The following is a 20,000-nucleotide window of genomic DNA, read 5'->3' as shown; positions in this document are numbered from 1 at the left end:
ACCAGCTCCGTAGCATGTATTTTCTGATAAAAACCTCTAAATGAAAAAGTTATGAAATTGTAAGTAGTTCAATAGGGCTCAATTTAATTGCAGGTTAGACTGACTATATATATATATATATATATATATATATATATATATATATATATATATATATATATATATATATATATATATATATATATATATATATATATATATATATATATATATATGTGTACACAGTGAGGAAAATAAGTATTTGAACACCCTGCTATTTTGCAAGTTCTCCCACTTAGAAATCATGGAGGGGTCTGAAATTGTCATCGTAGGTGCATGTCCACTGTGAGAGACATAATCAGAAACCAGAAATCACAATGTATGATTTTTTAACTAGTTATTTGTATGATACAGCTGCAAGTAAGTATTTGAACACCTGAGAAAATCAATGTTAATATTTGGTACAGTAGCCTTTGTTTGCAATTACAGAGGTCAAACGTTTCCTGTGGTTTTTCACCAGGTTTGCACAGGAGGGATTTTGGCCCACTCCTCCACACAGATCTTCTCTAGATCAGTCAGGTTTCTGGGCTGTCGCTGAGAAACACAGAGTTTGAGCTCCCTCCAAAGATTCTCTATTGGGTTTAGGTCTGGAGACTGGCTAGGCCACGCCAGAACCTTGATATGCTTCTTACAGAGCCACTCCTTGGTTATCCTGGCTGTGTGCTTCGGGTCATTGTCATGTTGGAAGACCCAGCCTCGACCCATCTTCAATGCTCTAACTGAGGGAAGGAGGTTGTTCCCCAAAATCTCGCAATACATGGCCCCGGTCATCCTCTCCTTAATACAGTGCAGTCGCCCTGTCCCATGTGCAGAAAAACACCCCCAAAGCATGATGCTACCACCCCCATTCTTCACAGTAGGGATGGTGTTCTTGGGATGGTACTCATCATTCTTCTTCCTCCAAACACGTTTAGTGGAATTATGACCAAAAATTTCTATTTTGGTCTCATCTGACCACATGACTTTCTCCCATGACTCCTCTGGATCATCCAAATGGTCATTGGCAAACTTAAGACGGGCCTTGACATGTGCTGGTTTAAGCAGGGGAACCTTCCGTGCCATGCATGATGTCAAACCATGACGTCTTAGTGTATTACCAACAGTAACCTTGGAAACGGTGGTCCCAGCTCTTTTCAGGTCATTGACCAGCTCCTCCCGTGTAGTTCTGGGCTGATTTCTCACCTTTCTTAGGATCATTGAGACCCCACGAGGTGAGATCTTGCATGGAGCCCCAGTCCGAGGGAGATTGACAGTCATGTTTAGCTTCTTCCATTTTCTAATGATTGCTCCAACAATGGACCTTTTTTCACTAAGCTGCTTGGCAATTTCCCCGTAGCCCTTTCCAGCCTTGTGGAGGTGTACAATTTTGTCTCTAGTGTCTTTGGACAGCTCTTTGGTCTTGGCCATGTTAGTAGTTGGATTGTATGGGGTGGACAGGTGTCTATGCAGCTAACGACTTCAAACAGGTGCATCTAATTTAGGATAATAAATGGAGTGGAGGTGGACATTTTAAAGGCAGACTAACAGGTCTTTGAGGGTCAGAATTCTAGCTGATAGACAGGTGTTCAAATACTTATTTGCAGCTGTATCATACAAATAAATAGTTAAAAAATCATATATTGTGATTTCTGGATTTTTTTTATTTTTTATTATGTCTCTCACAGTGGACATGCACCACGATGACAATTTCAGACCCCTCCATGATTTCCAAGTGGGAGAACTTGCAAAATAGCAGGGTGTTCAAATACTTATTTTCCTCACTGTATACATATATATATATATATATATATATATATATATATATACTGCCGTTTAAAAGCATGGGATCGCTAAGATTTTCAGTGTTTTCAATGTTAAAAGAAGCCTCTTATCCTCACCAAGGCTGCATTTATTTGATTTAAAAAAAATATATATATTGTTAAATATTATGACAATTTAAAATAACTGTGTTGAAAAGCCTATATTTTTAAATGTAATGTATTCCTGTGATGCAAAGCAGCATCATTACTCCAGTCTTCAGTGTCACATGATCCTTCAGGAATCATTCTAATATGATGATTTGATGCTCAAGAAACATTTATGATTATTATCAATGTTGAAAACAGTTGTGAACAATTTTTATTTCAGGATTATTTGATGAATAGAAAGTTCAAAAGAACCGCATTTATCAAAAAAAAAAAAAAAAGAAGCTTTTGTAACATTTAACACTACCGTTCAAAAGTTTGGGGCCAGTACATTTTTTTTATGGATAAAAGAAATCTATACTTTTATTCAGCAAGGATGCATTACATTGATTGAGTAAATTGAAATTGAAATTAAATTGCATTAAAAAGTTACAGTAAATATATGTATAATGTTACAAAAGATTCTATTTCAAATAAATGTAAATGAACTTCTCATTCATATAAGAATCCTGAAAAACAAATTATACACAACTGTTTTCAACATTGATAATAATCATAAATGTTTCTTGAGCATCAACTCAGGGGGGTGAACACATATGCAGTTACTGTAGCTCAGGGGGGTGAACACTTATGCAGTTATTGTAGCTCAGACACTTATGCAGTTACTAGCTCAGGGGGATGAACACTTATGCAGGTACTGTAGCTCAGACACTTATGCAGTTACTGTAGCTCAGGGGGGTGAACACGTATGCAGTTACTGTAGTTCAGACACTTATGCAGTTACTGTAGCTCAGGGGGGTGAACACTTATGCAGTTACTGTAGCTCAGGGGGGTTGACACTTACGCAGTTACTGTAGCTCAGGGGGGTGAACACTTATGCAGTTACTGTAGCTCAGGGGGGTGAACACTTATGCAGTTACTGTAGCTCAGGGGGATGAACACTTATGCAGTTACTGTAGCTCGGGGGATGAACACTTATGCAGTTACTGTAGCTCAGGGGGGTGAACACGTATGCTGTTACTGTAGTTCAGGGGTTGAACACGTATGCAGTTACTGTAGCTCAGGGGGGTGAACATTTATGCAGTTACTGTAGTTAAGACACTTATGCAGTTACTGTAGCTCAGGGGGATGAACACTTATGCAGTTACTGTAGCTCGGGGGGTGAACACGTATGCTGTTACTGTAGTTTAGGGAGGTGAACACTTATGCAGTTACTGTAGTTCAGGGGTGAACACTTATGCAGTTACTGTAGTTCAGACACTTATGCAGTTACTGTAGCTCAGGGGGATGAACACTTATGCAGTTACTGTACCTCAGGGGGATGAACACTTATGCAGTTACTGTAGCTCAGGGGGGTGAACGTTTATGCAGTTACTGTAGTTCAGGGGGTGAACACTTATGCAGTTACTGTAGTTAAGGGGGTGAACACGTATGCAGTTACTGTAGTTCAGGGGGTGAACACTTATGCAGTTACTGTAGTTCAGGGGGTGAACACTGCAGTTACTGTAGTTCAGGAGGTGAACACTTATGCAGTTATTGTAGTTCAGGGGGTGAACACTGCAGTTACTGTAGCTCAGGGGGGTGAACACCTTTGCAGTTATTGTAGTTCAGGGGGGTGAACACTTATGCAGTTACTGTAGTTCAGGGGGTGAACACTGCAGTTACTGTAGTTCAGGGGGGTGAACAAGTATGCAGTTACTGTAGTTCAGGAGGGTGAACACTTATGCAGTTACTGTAGTTCAGGCTGAGTACTTAGGCAGTTACTGTAGTTCAGGGGGTGAACACTTATGCAGTTACTGTAGTTCAGGGGTTCAACACGTATGCAGTTACTGTAGTTCAGGAGGGTGAACACTTATGCAGTTACTGTAGTTCAGGCTGAACACTTAGGCAGTTACTGTAGTTCAGGAGGGTGAACACTTAGGCAGTTACTGTAGTTCAGGGGGGTGAACACTTATGCAGTTACTGTAGTTCAGGTGTTGAACACGTATGCAGTTACTGTAGTTCAGGGGGGTGAACACTTATGCAGTTACTGTAGTTCAGACACTTATGCAATTACTGTAGTTCGGGGGTGAACACTTATGCAGTTACTGTAGTTCAGGGGGGTGAACACTTATGTAGTTACTGTAGTTCAGGGGGGTGAACACTTATGCAGTTAGTTGTTCCAAGTTTTTTTTTTTTTTGGTTTTCAGTGACATTGCATAGGTTGTAATATTTACATGAAAGGTGCAAAGGTTCAAATATGATTTATATATTTTTTTATATTCACTGTATGAATGAAATATTATTAAATATACATTACATTTATTTTATATTCTACAAAATCCATAAAAAAGATTACAAATATGAAGTATATTTTGATATATTGAAAAGCATTAAATAAAATATTATAAAATGTATTACATATTTATTTTCATTATATATTTCTTGTTACCATTTTTATTTTATATGAATACATATAATATCGCATCTGCATTACCACCTCAAATGTGCATTATATTATATTATATTACATTATATTATATTATATTATATTATATTATATTATATTATATTATATTACAAACTGCTTACATTAGTTTTTTTTTATTAAATGTAGTCCTGTAGGAGCATTGAGTCATGTTGTATTTCAGATGTAATGCTATCTGTACGGTAATCAGGCAAAAGAACTGTTAATAACCTTATTGTGTTGTTCTTTGGTCTTCTAAAGGTCAGTTGCATCTAGAACATGTGCTGTTCACTGTTTGTTTCGCTGCGTGTTTCTAATGAAGCACATGTGTAACCGTGGCCTCTGCACATTTCCCATGATCCCGTGCGTTTCCACTGATGCACGCTGCTTTCCACATAGAACCTGAAGGGAAATGTGAAGTGTACTTTTTTTTAATGTCATAGAGAAGACTCATTAAAGCAGGGGCATAACAATTCCTCCATTAATTTTCCAGCAACCAGTTTTTAATTAATAGTGCAGGCAGTATTAAATATGAAGTACACAAATTGCCTGTGGGCTTCGTAATTAATTCTAATGGAAGAAATTAAAAATTGGTGGGGTGGATTCCGATTATTCTGCTGTATGGCCGTGGTTTCGGGACCACTGGAGCGACTCTGTCAAAGAGAAAGATCTCGCCCGGACTCTCCAGAAATCTGTCGTTCCTCACGCTGATGGACGTCTGCACACACTGACCTCTGAATAGCCTTGAGCGGATGTGTTGGAGTGTGTTTTAATCCCTAATTCCATTCAGAATGATTTTTGTTTAATCTGTAATTTGTTTTCGTTTGGGAGGTTTTTGTGGTTTTGTTTTAGGTTTTGTTTTGGTGGTATTTTTTGTTTTGTTTTAGTTTTTGTGTTTTGTTTTAACTTTAGGCTTTTTGTTTTGTTTGTTTTGGTTTTATTGTTTTGGTTTTAGTTTTTTTTTTTTGTTGTTGTTGTTTTGGTGGTGTTTTTTTTTATATAGTTTTTTATGTTTATGTTTTTCTTTTGGTTTGTTTTTATTGTTTTGGTGTTATTTATGGGTTTGTTTTGGTTTATTGTTTTGTTTTGGTGTTGTTGTTTTTTAAAGTTTTTTTTATTGTTTTGTTTTTGTTTTTGTTAGTTTTGTTTTGTATTTATTGTTTTGGTGTTGTTTATGGGTTTGTTTTGGTGTTTGGTTTTCTTTTGGTTTTTTTTTTTATTGTTTTGGTGTTGTTTATGTTCTTGGTTTAGTTTGGTTTGGTTTGTTTTGTTTTCGTGTTTAAGTTTTTTTTTTTTTTTTTATAGTTTTGTTTAGATTTAGTTGGTTTAGTTTTAGTTTTCTATTGTTTTTTAGTGTTTTTTTTTTGTTTAATTGTTTTGTTTTTATTTTGGTGTGTTTTTTTTGGTTTCTTTTGTTTTGTTTTAGTTTGGTGTTTTGTTTTGTTTGTTTTAGTTTTATGGTTTTGCTTTTACTAACGAAATGATTGTTTGCAAGCATGTGTTCCTTTCCCTCATTGAGTGTGGCTGTATCCCTGTCTCTGTGAAGGCCTCTGCACGTGCTGGTGTGTAACGCAGGCGTCTGCACTCAGCCCTGGAGATTGACAGAGGACGGGCTGGAGTCCACCTTCCAGATCTGCCATCTCGCTCACTTCTACCTGGTCCAGCTCCTGCTCGATGTCCTGAGGCTCTCGGCTCCGTCCCGCGTGGTGGTGGTGTCCTCAGAGTCTCACAGGTCAGAAACACTCCTCATCATTGCTTCAGTTAATCTCTGAAGCATCCATGTATATGTATATTTGTCGCTTCACCAACAGTCTCTGTCGCTCATTTCTCCAGATTGATTTATACTATTTCTGTCAGGACCACTATCGTCAAATACGATTGACAGTTAGCGTACAATTTGGATTGGCGGTATGGTTACGTTCTGGGCGAGAACTCCCTGCGCATCCGTGCAACCCCTTAGGGTAAACACAACAGAACCAACATGAATGTATTGCAGATATCATTAATTCAAGATTTTAAAGTACAACATGATTCGAGAATCAGAATGCCATCCAGACTGACGAGAGGAGGAGCTGGGGAGGGAGGAGGGTAATTAGCTCTTGAGAAACGCGACAGCTGCTGATAATACTGAAGGAGCTTATATAAGTATACAGTGATAGGCGTTGTATTCCTATAGGTAGATGTGGATCAGCTGATGCGAGCTTGACTAACGTGACCTGCCAGAACTGACGCTACGCTTGATTTGTGATGGATACTCTTAAACCCTCGCTAGGGGTCAGCCGTAACAGGAAAAGGAAGAATGAGTCTCACTACCAAGTTTTATTTTCAAAAGGGTTTAGCGTCAGGGGCAGACAAGGCCAAAATAACAAACAAAACAATCTTTGATTAACCTCTACAATTCCTAAAAAAAAGAAATAAAAAAAAGAAATACAATTTAAACTTGCCTACCTCCCTAAACCAAAAACAATGTGAAAAGATAGATATACAAAATAAAATGGCGTCAAACCTCCTACCTCCCTTATTTTGGCAAAGATTAATATATATAATATGCAAAAAAATATATATTTACAGGAGATAACTACAAGTCCGTAGCAAACAATGCAAAGTAGAATCTAAAATCGTAGTCAGTCAGGCGTGGGTCAAGTTAACAAGGATTATCACAGGTCCAAAATCACAAACTCCAAATAATCCCTCACAATCTCTCTGATACGACACTCTAGACAAAACGACGATGATAGCGAAGTGGTACACGATCAAACACACGATGGCACAGTTATGTCCTTGGTTGAGTGTTTGGGGTGGTCTTATATCTGGATGAGGTGTGAAGGAGAACCAATCACAGCCTCCAGGAAATGATCACAAGAGACCGCCCACCTGTAACACAAACATGCACATACACAGAGACAATATACACAGGCTCATCACAGACCAGCAATAGAGAAAGGTTGTGTATGATAACTAGGCCATGCTAACCAGCTAAACCCTGAGCTCTGTTGAGAAACGGGCCACTTCTGTTCTCAGAAATCTCGCCCATACACCTGAGCTGGCGTGAGCATCAGCTCCATTACAGTGGGAAACAATGCGTGTACTATAAGTGCAGTGCAGATAGTATGCAGAAAGAGAGAGCTAACAGTTCCTGTTACACATGACTATTAAATAAAAAGTGCTTTGAAGAACATGTTCGACTCTGAGAGTGAGGGTCCATTAGATTAACAAGCCCCATGTGTCATCGAGTGAACAGAGTCTTGCACAGTCTCAATTCACTCTCCCCAACTGTAAAATCACTTACTTGTAATCGCAGTAACTCCTCCAATTAACTTTAACAGTTTATTTCCCGTTCTCTACCACACCTGATAATTTCTGATCCTCACCTCCTCATCTCTATCAGTTCCATTGCCTTTAATATGTGGCCTTTTGAGCTCACCATCTGACCTCTGACCCAGGAAGAGATTATATTTCCCAAAGCCGCAAGAGCCGTTAAACCTTGACACCGCTGTACGAGGAACCAAAGAATGAGGGAAATTGAGGGTGTCAAAATAAAATGTGTTCAGCGGGGACGTTTATCTGCGCTGCAGCACTGGGGCTTAAGTGACAGGACAGATCGGTGTTGGCATTTTTCTCCCGACTCCAAACAAGAGACACGGATAGTGTGGACCGGGAGACTCACCTCTGAAAACTCACGCTTTTATACTTCAGTCTCTTTAAAGCAGGATCCTGCAGTCATTAAACACCAGCCTGACCTGACCTTTTCATACCTCTGCTCTGAAAATAGACTCTTTCCACCCCAGAATGCCTCTGCTGGGAAGACCGTGTGGATTATCCTGGCCGTGAGATGATGACAGAGTCAACATGTGCAGAGGATAGTGGGGATGGATATATAACCGCTAAACTGATAGGGCTAGTTCAGCCAAAAATACTAATAAAAAAAACATTCTGTCATACTCATGCTCATGTCGTTCCAAACCTGCTTTTCTTTTTCCATGGAACATATAATGAGTTTTAAAGTGCCTCTATTAAGGCTCCTGATTTTGTTTAGGATATCCTACAATAGTTTTACATGAATCAAAGGTCAAAAAACTGTCATTTTCTCATAATATCCATTGCAGAATCAGCTCTTTTCTCACAGTGTCTTAAAACGGTTCAATCAAGGATTCATTCGCTCTAAACCCCGCCTTTCCGAGAGCTGCTCTACTCTGATTGGTCAGATGGTTGTGATTGGTCTACTCTGCTCTGATTGGTCAGATGATTGTGATTGGTCTGCTCTGCTCTGATTGGCCAAATGGTTGTGATTGGTCTACTCTACTCTGATTGGTCAGATGACCCAGTCTGTTGTGATTGGTCAGAAACCAAACACTCATTATCATATCTGAATCTCAGCTCTTGACACACAGTGATACGAACAGTAACGATGGCGTGGGTTTACCGTATCAATCTCATTAAAGTGGATTTGCTTTGTCAGCAGAAAACAGCTTCTTCTCGACATGAACAACACGAACCAAACTCTTCCAGTCTCAGATACACTACAGTGTTTGAGGGCGGAGCTAAGAGACACTATTCAGCCAATCAAGACCATAGACTGACATTATGCAAATTGGTTACAAACCTCCGCAGTTCAGCAGGAAGTGAGACGGGAATTACTGACGACTCGTTTCACGCAGTTCAATTTCTATTCGGAGACAATATCTTTTAAACTTTGCAGAGCTTCTGCTTTCACAAACAGCTATATTACACTGCATGAAAGGAAATATATATATATATATAAAAAATAATAGCTTTAAATAATGTTCACTGTCACATTTAATAGTGATGCACGGTAATAAATAAAATGATAATAATAATATAATGAAATATTATTTATTATGCATGGTTCATATATTATATTAATAAAGAATGAACTATTAATTATGCATGTATATAATTTTAAATATCAGAAAAGTGGCCCATACGACTTTTATTCCCAGTCTGAATCCATAAGAATCAGAGGAACAGACCTTCATTTACGTCAGTGCTCTCTTAAAATGTTGTCCTCTGCCATTGCTCTTTAACTTGTAGTCAAACTGAACTACTGAAAAGATGTTTTGGGAAAGAAAAGTGTTTTTTGGGTGAGCTACTGCTTTAATGAAGTAGTTTCCCACTCCCACAGTTCACACCTTGAGTATTTGCAGCGCCGCGATGCCCGCAGATGTTGGTGTTTACCCAAGCGGAGATGTAACGTGTCAAACAGCAACACGCGCCGCACTGAGCTTGTCATACAGTGAATGTGACGTTTTGATTGGTTGTTATGTAAAGCACATAATTAAGAGGTAAACTCTGAATGCGATTGCGGGCGCAGAACACACTCTGATCCGCACTAGGGGAGGGACGATTCATTTCACTGCAGTTTCTTGGGACTGTTGTTTACACACACACAAGGACACATCGAGAAAATACAGCGCCTTGTGTTCAGGGGCCTTGTCAAACATCTGGCGTTTAACAGCTTAGTCAAAGCCAATTAAAGAACGTCATGTCGTAGCTTTGATTTGCATTAAGCCAGACCTGGCCTGCCAAAGCTCATTTAGTTCACTTCTCCATCGGCTCACGTTCTGGAGGTTATTCCCGCAGCTCAAGTCAACGGGAAATCAGTTTTGTCCATTTGTTCATATTCACCATTTACAGTAATTATTTTTAGTTCACCCCTAAATGAACGCTTTATCATTCATTTACCTTTTCGTCATTCCAAACCTGTATTGACTGAATGTCTTTATTCTGTGGAACATTAAAATGATATTTTGAAGAATGCCAGTAACCAAGCCGTTTGTGTGACTGTAGACTTCTGTTTCAACAAAACGAAACAAAACAAAAGAAGGCACATAATGCAAGACACAAAAGACAAAACACACACACACTAACACAAAACTAATCACGACAAAGCACAAAACGAGACTAAACATTTGAAACTAACAAAACACAACAAACGATTAAAAATCACACCTACAGGGACTGTAATGATATCATATTATAAATACATAAACATTAATATGGAGTTGGTCCCCCTTTGCAGCTATAACAGCTTCCACTCTTCTGGGAAGGCTTTCCACAAGATTTTGGAGCATTTGTGGGTCAGGCACTGATTTGGGATAAAAAGGCCTGGGTCGCAATCTCCGGTCCAGTTCATCCCAAAGGTGTTGGATGGGCTTGAGGTCAGGGCTCTCTGCAAGTTCTTCCACACCGAACTCATCCAACCATGTCTTTATGGACCTTGCTTTGTGCACTGGGACACAGTCATGCTGGGATAGAGAAGGGCCTCCTTTAAACTGGTATGCTGAAGCATTGAGATTTCCCTTCTGTGGAAGTAAAGAGCCAAGCCCAAGCCCTGAAAACAACCCCACACCACAATCCCCCCTCCAGCAAACTTTACACTTGGCACAATGCAGTCAGGCAGGAAACGTTCTCCTGGTATCCGCCGATCAGACTTCCACACAGAGAAGTGGGATTGGTCTCAGAGAGTCCAGTGGCCTGCTTTAGTGTACACCACTGCACACAGATGCTCGGCCATGGAAACCCACTCCATGAAGCTCCCGCCGCACAGGCGTTGTGCTCGGCTCTCAGTGACCCGTTCGCTCTGACTTTACCTGCTAAAACTCTTAAAGGTTCCTGTAACACCACTCACAGTTGACCCTAGCATAGGCATCCTATCACAGTACCATGCTTGAATTCACTGAGCTCTTCAGAACAAGTGTTTGTAAATGCAGACTGCATGAGTTGGTGCTTGATTTTATACACCTGTGTCATTGGGTCTGGTTGAATGGGTCAAGTTCAATATTCAACAGGTGTATCCCAATACTTTTGTCCATACACCTATATCCTTTTTTTTTTTTTTTTTTTGTCGTTATATTTATTAGGGGTGTAACGGATTCCCTCATGTCACGACTCGATGCATATCACGATACTGAACTCACGATACCCTATTATTGCGATACTCCAAGACATATGGTTAAAGGTAAAAAAAAAAGTTGATTGAAATGGTCAGTTTGATATTATATCGTGTGTGTAAATGAATATTCTTGGACTCAGTGCTGGAAACCCAAAGCACAGGACAATAGAGACACCAGAATAACAATATTCATGATTCTGAAGCTGAAAACAGAATTATTGTAGATGAATATGCTTGCAATCGGTCACTGACTAAATATATTTAAAATAATGTCGGACACTTTTTACTTGTAACATCAGACATTATCAGGACACAAATATTCCCCCACTGCATTATTATACATTATACTCAACATTATATATAGTAGTTTAATGTCTGACACTGAAACTCTGAAAACTTGAATTGATACATATTGTCACTATTCACGATACATATGATGCATTTTTGTGTTGCGATATATTGTTACACCCCTAATATTTCTTGCTGATTGTTGTTTCTGAAGGTTCACGGATCTGGTGGACACGTGTGGGAAGGTGGACCTGAACCTGCTGTCCCCCCCGCAGAAGCAGTACTGGTCAATGCTGGCCTACAACCGTGCCAAACTCTGCAACCTCCTGTTCTCCAGCGAGCTGAACCGACGCATGTCGCCCTTCGGCGTCACCTGTAACGCAGTGCATCCTGGGAACATGATGTACACCTCCATCCACCGCAGCTGGTGGCTCATGACCCTGCTCTTCACCCTCGCACGACCCTTCACCAAGTCCATGGTAAGAGCAAGAGATTTCATGTTCCCTTCTTTCCCGCGATGCAGTGTGAGGACTGAGTATGTTTCATTTTGAACATTGGTTCATACGCAGCACAAACACATGAAGGCACACAGCTAGCTGTCCTCATGTGAAGCACACAGTAGACTTGATGTGCAGCAGAGTTTGATGTTAGTGTCTTGCTAACACCCTAAAGGGTTGCTCACACAGAACACGGCTTTGCGTTTAAACACACGAGGCGGCCGGCAGTGGGGAAGAAGAAGATGCAAGGCTTTGAGGCGAGTTTTTAGGACAACTACTTTGAAGTCGAGAACCGCGTTTTAAGAACGATGTGTCTTGTGTGAGATGCATCCGTCTAGAACCTGTTCACATAAAAACAACAGAAAGCAGCTCAGTAGAGTGCAAAACCTGTTCTTCTTTATTACAATTTATGATGATATTTTGTGGATTTTTGTTTTACATTAAATTATTATTATTAATCAAGGGTGCTTTATTATATATATATATATATATGTACACACACACATTTGAATGGGTGATAGCCAATAAATGGCTTGTTTTAATTAAATGAAAACACTAAAAGTTAATTTAGGCATCCCAACCTTATAATGTACAGTATGACATCTATACTATAAATCACTTTTGGGATTACATTTAACAGTGGTTTTGAATTATTTGTGTAAATAAATAAACCAGTCAATCAATCAATCTAATATTGGTCAATAACATAATTATTATTGAATGCATTTTTTGCATTAACTATCTTAAGTTTCTTTCCACTGAGTTTGTCACAGTGAGTTCTGGAATTGCCTTTGAGTGAACACATGCGACACTGCCTTTAAATGTGGCCACAGTCAGTGAGGTTTATTAGAGTTTAACTGTGTGTTTCTTCATTTCAACCAGTGTGTGTGTGTGTGTGTGTGACCTGCCTTTACTTCTGTGAAGTTTAGACACAGTGATGGTGTCCAAGAGAGTTTCACTAGCATGTTTTTGGGTTCTTGAGCAGGAAGAACGTGTGCGTGCGTGTGTGTGTGTGTGTACGTGCGTGTGTGTGTGTGTGTGTGTGTCACGCTGCCGTACCGCTGCTCGTATACCCCAGTGCTGCATAAATCAGGCGGGCAGCTCTTCCTGTAGGGAACTCTCCGCGTTTTAGCCCGAAGAGGCGAGTCACATACACTTACAGAGACAAACTATAAAATTCAACATCCTCATAAATCATAAAGTATCTGCCTGTCTCGCACCTGAAGCATTTCCTTCCGCTTCTGATATGCTTTAGGCCACACAATGCATTTGATGTAGTCTTTGTTTTAATTTTGGTTGAAAACTCTGAAGGCAGATTTTGATGTAGTGTTGAGTATTTCAAGTGATTTGATTAAGTATTAAAGAGATGGGTATGAATATGTCATAAGTTTATGCGCACGGCCCAGTCATAACTCAGACCCGCTCATTTCTCCAGCTGTCAGTCATGTTTGATGGATCAAGCCGGTTCTGAACTGTGATTGGCTAGTTTGAGTCCTTGTGCTTTGGTCTGCTGGTGAGACCTGTATTAGTTTTGAACATGTAAACAAGAAGCACAATATTTATGACATGTTAGAAATTAATTTGCATTTCCTGTACAAAACACCAGTCAGTATGCAAATATTCCTGTGATTTCATTCCTGATTTGCAAGGGAGACATTTTTACAAGTTTATATATATTATAATTACAATTTGTATATATTATACTAAATATAAATATTTATTAAATTACCGTATAAATGATTAATTATTATATGATGTGTAAATAAATTAAAACTAAAATCGTTTTGGAATCAAGACATAATGTACAGTATGAAAAATCTATATTACATTTAACAGTGTTATTTGTGCTTTTAATTGTGCCTTTTTATTATTATTAATATTAAAAAAAAATATATATTTTTAAAAAAATAATTTCTTCACCTTTAATGAATGCAGTAATGATTTCCTGTATTTATTAAAAGCTCTCAGACTCAGGACAGCCCCGGTTCTTGGCGAGGTGTTGATGTGCCTCTCTCTCCCGCTCCTGAACCCCCTCAGATATTAGTGAACTTAACACAAAACACCGCCGCTACTTTATTTATTGGTTATGAGGCTATGAAGATGCTATCGTTTTAATTGCTTGCAGTCTCATATGGGATGCTGGGAAATTGTTGAAGGTTGCAAAGCTCTGCATAATGTTGACAGGAAGAGCCTGGAACGATATTACACCCAAGCGCAGTAAAATGCCTTTGTCTTCTCCAGAAGCTGTAGGTGATTTATAACTGCGCAAATCTAGAATAAAACCTCTTATTTTGCTGTTTTATTGCATCTGAGTGGGACACTTCCATTTAGTTTAGCGTTTCTTAATGGTTTGATGCATAGATGCATCAAACATCACAAATTACTGTATGATAATGTAAGATTAGCCTTCATACAACCAAACAAACGGTTTAATAATAATTTGATTAGTGCATTTTGTTTTTTAATATCGCAGATTAAAAAAAAAAAACACCTAAAATTGATATGCCATATTAAAGTGCAAAGGATGTCTCAGTGTAATTCATGAACCCGAGTATCATCATCTGATCTTGTAATTTGCAGATAATGTTCAGTTTTGCTGAGTTGATGTAAATTCATTGGGTAAGAGGCAGGACTGATATCTGACTTAAACGCACACGACTGTCTTCATCTGTAATCTGTCCATCAGATATGATCTGCCGTTCATCTCTCTTGGCCTGCAGTTGCACATTAGGCCCATGCTGATCTCCAGATGTGTGTAGCTTTGATAAGAGTGGAGTCATTTTCTCCTCGTGATAATCAACGCCGGGTCTGATCTTTCCTGGCATGCGGTCATCCGGCCGGAGAGCATGCGGGGATCAAAAAAAGACTAGACTTTCCACGGAGGATAGCGCTTTTAGTGTACAATTTAGGATAAAAATGTTAACAAACTTAAATTATTTATCATTATTATTATTAGGGCTGCATGATTAACCAAAATAAAATTGAAATTGCGCTTATGAGCTCACGAAGACTGCGAGTTTTGATGAAGTGTGTGCGCAGCGTGTTTCACGTTGAAGCGCAGCACTGTGTTCAGAGCGGCTTCCTCGCAGTAAATGCTCGTCCATCTACGGAAGTACTGTGAGATTGAGTCACTTATAACGTGCGTTTATTTGACGTAAGGAACACGCACCAAACATCTCTCCAAACTTACCGTTTACAAGCCTGTTTTCCAACAGGAGAGAACATTCAATGACGCTCACTGTATAATGTCAGTCGAGTGTTTGAACTAACTTCCTTTTGTGATCTTACATGTCTTTATATCACAGAAATATAGTCAGATAATATATTATTGTATAGTATTCTAGACAGTAATAAAGGCCATTTCAATTTTAACCAGAAAATTCAGTTAGACCCACCCCCCCCCCCCAAATCGTGCAGCCCTTTTTATTATTATTTTTTATATATAATTTTTTTCATTACTATATATTATATTATATTATATTATATTATATTATATTACATTATATTATATTATATTATATTATATTATATTATATTATATTATATTATATTATATTATATTATTTATTTATATATATATATATGTATATGTATATGTATATGTATTTTTTTTATTACTATTTATTAATAATGACTCTAACTCAATCTGGTATTGGTTCACAATGCACTTCAGACACCCAGTGTATAAAAGGTGTTTATTGTGTTGTAGTCGACTGTTTTTGACCGAAACTGTAAATAATTATAAAGATTTGCATAATACACTTTTGTACATGTACATGCACTTTTTCCGTGACAAAAAAAAAAGAAAAAGAACATTCTCTATGTCACAAAAGTGAAATATTGTGCAATTTGTCCTGATTTATTGGGAAGCAACACACATTTGATAAATCTGCCATTGGTGAATCATTTTGATGTGAAAAATGATTTGCAGCCAGGATATACTGTTGTGTTATCAACCGTAGCGGCATTGAATTTGACTAAAATAGGTTTAGAAACAACAAAACATAGCAATTTATGTTACTTGCTCAGAAATCCAAATCCAAGAAATCCCCAGAGATTCATATAAAGATTGTACAAGCATTTTTGGTTTAGATCAGTTATGCTTTAAGTGTGTTCTGTATTTTTTCTCAATGTCGAAAAAGGTCATTTTTGATCCTTCCTATGTGGTTTTATATGGAGTACTATACGTCCCCGAAGCCTCCGTAACCTTTTCATTTGTGTAGTCAAACAGCTGTTTTAGCATGTTTGGTTTGACATTTCTCCGCCGGTTGGGTGTTGTGGCATCTAATGGCTGCTTGATGCTTTGGGACGTGAAGCTGCTGGGAAAATCACAGCCCCCCAGTCAGCACCCGTCACGCCCTCCCCCCCCCCACCGCCGCTTCATCGGGACCCGGTCCGCCATCTGACTGCGCGTTTTCAGCAGTTTAGCGCAATTATTTTCCCCGGGATTCTGCCTCGGGCGCTCCGCTACCTTTTTACATATGCAGGGGCTGAACTTTTGACCATGGCCCAATAGTCGTACATTAACCGACGGTTTGCTCTAAAAGGGGGACTTTAACAAGTTCCTCTGTGCATTGGCAAGTGTCTCTTGTCTCACCTGTGAGATAATTCACCCAGCTTCCTTACGGGAGGCTAAATCTCTCTCGCTCTCGGTGCTCTTGTGAGCCGGGAGAAAGCAGGAGATGCCGCTGATGGATCTTTCCTCAAGCCTGGCTAACGAGGGCTCTGCTTCTATTAGCACACTACAGAGGCATTACCCGCTCTCTCTCGCTCTTCTTTAATGAAGTCTCGTCCCCCCGAGCGGCTCAGGCTTACCCCTCCGCTGTGGCGCTGTGATGAGGCCTGTCGGCGTGGCGACCGTCCCCCGGTAACCGGTTGTTAGGTCAGGTGTTGTTATCTGCCGGTACACGGGTCCGATCACGCCGGCGCTGACAGGCGCTCAGTGGAGCGAGAGAAGCGGGCCAGAGGTCCACACCCAGATCCCCTTCTGCTGCGCCGGGACACCAGGAGCTGCCAGACGCCCTAATGGGCTCATAATTGGTGATTAGGACCTGCAGGTTGAGAAGAGAACCAGTTCGCTCAGGCTGTGCGAGTGTTTTCCTCTATGAGCTGCCGGCGTCACATGTGCCGTCTCTGATTCTGCTGGAGCTCTCGGCCTAGAACGATCAGCTAGTGTATCAAATACATCACATTTATCCACTCTTGCCCTGTGGTTATATCTGACAATACCCCTCTTCTTTTTCAAGGGTTTTATCTAGATCAGGAATCCCAACCTTTGCCCCAACAATACACATTTTGGATGTCTCCTTTATCCGACCGCTCCAAATTGCCTCGATACCATTGAGTATCAAAAAATGTCTTGTCGTTCGATATCAAATTTCGATACTGAGGGGTTAATCTGGTCCACGTCAGTGAAACTAAGAGCATGCAGTGCGTATGATGTGCCCAAATCATGTGCTGGTGATTGGCTGTGGCAGGAGTGTTGCCGTCTCTGATTCTACACTGATAAAAATGAGTCAGTGGTGAAGTAAATGCTACAGAAAAAAACGGATGTAATTTCTGCATGAAAAAGTTTGTTCAGGCAAGAATGCAAAAAAAACAAGAGTAAATCCCATATTAGTACTCAGTTCAAGCTTGTAGAAATTAAAGCGTAAATATCACCGATATAAAATTAAGTACAGGCCTACTCAACTTTTCTAATACTGGTGTTCCCATCATGCACAGGGGCATGAATAATTAATAAGGTTGATTTCTCACTGTTTTCCAGCTGACTTTACACCGTTTTATCTTTGGTTTTGTTGTTGGGTTTGGTAACTTGCCATTTTCTGACATCTGGATTCATTTTCTACTCAAAATGAAACATTTATACTCAGAAACGATCTATCGAACGTTCCCATTATTTATCAAGTAAATCCTACAAGTTATTTTTATCAGTTTACTGGAGCTCTCGGCCTAGAACGATCTGCTAGTGTATCAAACGCATCACATTTATCCACTCTTGCCCTGTGGTTATATCTGACAATACCCCTCTTCTTTTTCAAGGGTTTTATCTAGATCAGGAATCCCAACCTTCGCCCCAACAATACACATTTTGGATGTCTCCTTTATCTGACCGCTTCATTTCAGTGGCCGGTAAGGCCAGTTACACCTTTACTAGTTGGTCAGACTAGTTCTTAAGACACACAGTCTTAAAGTCCCCCTGTAGTCAATAATTGTATCCCTTAAAACTCATCTTTGATCACCAAAATTATATTTAATTTTGTTTTTCATGCCTTAAAATATCTTGAATGTAACTCGACACCCTTGCCTCATTTAGTATATGCGGTTCTATGAATATGCAAATGAGCCCCGCCTCCACTCACTCCCTCAGCTCAGAGATCCACTGGTTGACGATCACACGTTGATCTGATTGGTTACAAGGTAGTTTGTGACGTCAGAAACACCAGCGATTTCAAAGCGTGTTTTTGAGACTGTCTTTGGTGTCGACTTATGAATTTACACATGGTTTGTCTTAAAGCACATTAAAAACACCACAAACAACATTAAATGCTGAATTTGCACCACTGGGGGACATAGTGGGGGACACTTTAACATAGTTTGTGTGCTGCTGTGCTGATTGTACAGCACTTTGGTCTGCAGGTGCAGTTGTAAAGTGCTTTATAAATAAAATAAAGTAAAGTAAAGTAAGTAAAGTAGTAGCTATGTTTATGCAACTAGCCCCTGGTCTTAGAGTGTCTATTATTGAGTTGATTCAGGAGTGTTGGCTAGAAGTTGTATTGTTGGCATTCCTCCTCTAGATAACAAGACTTGAAACTTTTTAGGCAAGTTTTTCCCCTTGGTTTGCTCGAAGCAAAGTTCAGTTCTACCTCTTTGTCCCCGCAGGTGTTCACGCTGTTGTCCATTTGCCTCTACAGAACAGTTGTATCTGCCATACAGCAAGACATACAGCAATGAGACTAAACCTGAAACTAGTCATTAATCAATAGTGCTTATCTTCTGCCGTTTGCTTTCATGAACCGTGCTCCAGATCCGTGTTTTCAAGCGGACACCGAGGAACCAGTCCTCATGTCCAGATGAACCCAACAAGCATCCTGGCACACATTACACCACATAGAAATGTCCTTCTGTGGTTAAACTGCATCCAACAAACGGACAGTAGGTTCAGAGCAAACTGTGAACTATGCATGTAAACATCACAACACCTCGTCCTGCGTGACGGTCTGCTTGCAACTGAACATCAGACCTTGAATAGACTGTAATCTTTAATTTAATCGGGCAACATGAAGGCTTGATGTTACTCCATTCTCTCTCCATCTCCGAAGGCTTGATGTTACCCCCCCCCCCCCCCCCCCCCCCCCCCCCCCCCCCCCCCCCCCCCCCCCCCCCCCCCCCCCCCCCCCCCACCACACATTACCTATTATGAGCTGGAAGACAATCTGAGACCTAAAAGCACACAATCCCATTTGCTTGTATTGACATGTGTGTCTCAACTCAATCCTATTACCAGGATTATAGTCTACCAAGACACACCGTTTCATTAAAATAATGTGTTGGTCTACAGGCAGCCACACACACGTATACACACACGCTCGCAGCTCTTCGGAGCGAGCGACTCGTTGTGCAGTTGGAAACAGAGCAAATAGTTTATTGCTTGATCAGCCGATGTGGCTGGGAAGGTGTCGGGATCGATAAAGGGCCAATCAGAGGCAACATTCGGGAGAGCCCGGGAGCTGTCATGTCATTCCCGTTTGACCCCCAGTCAAAGTCACACAGCGGCCCATCCATCTGAGTGTGTGTGGCTAATCCTGCGTCCATCTGAAGACCTGAACACACCAGTGCTGGCGGAGTGAGACCATGACTCCCAATGACTCGCATTGATGACGCTGTTCTGGAGCGATCTGTCACTTTGAGGG

General features: G+C 40.1%; 1 protein-coding gene across 1 annotated transcript in view; it reads left to right on the top strand.

Annotated features, from left to right (window-relative positions):
- wwox (WW domain containing oxidoreductase) overlaps positions 1 to 20,000 on the top strand; it is a 249,186-nt gene that overhangs the window by 76,556 nt on the left and 152,630 nt on the right. Inside the window, exons 7-8 of the mRNA XM_084397772.1 lie at positions 5,936 to 6,121; positions 11,805 to 12,069. Coding sequence (XP_084253898.1) covers positions 5,936 to 6,121; positions 11,805 to 12,069 — 451 coding nt within the window. The remainder of the gene's footprint in view (positions 1 to 5,935; positions 6,122 to 11,804; positions 12,070 to 20,000) is intronic.

This window comes from Rutilus rutilus, assembly GCF_951802725.1.
Source record: "Rutilus rutilus genome assembly, chromosome: 23".
Taxonomy (NCBI): domain Eukaryota; kingdom Metazoa; phylum Chordata; class Actinopteri; order Cypriniformes; family Leuciscidae; genus Rutilus; species Rutilus rutilus.
Note: the sequence above shows the minus strand (reverse complement) of the source record. Positions and strands in the feature narration are given on the sequence as shown.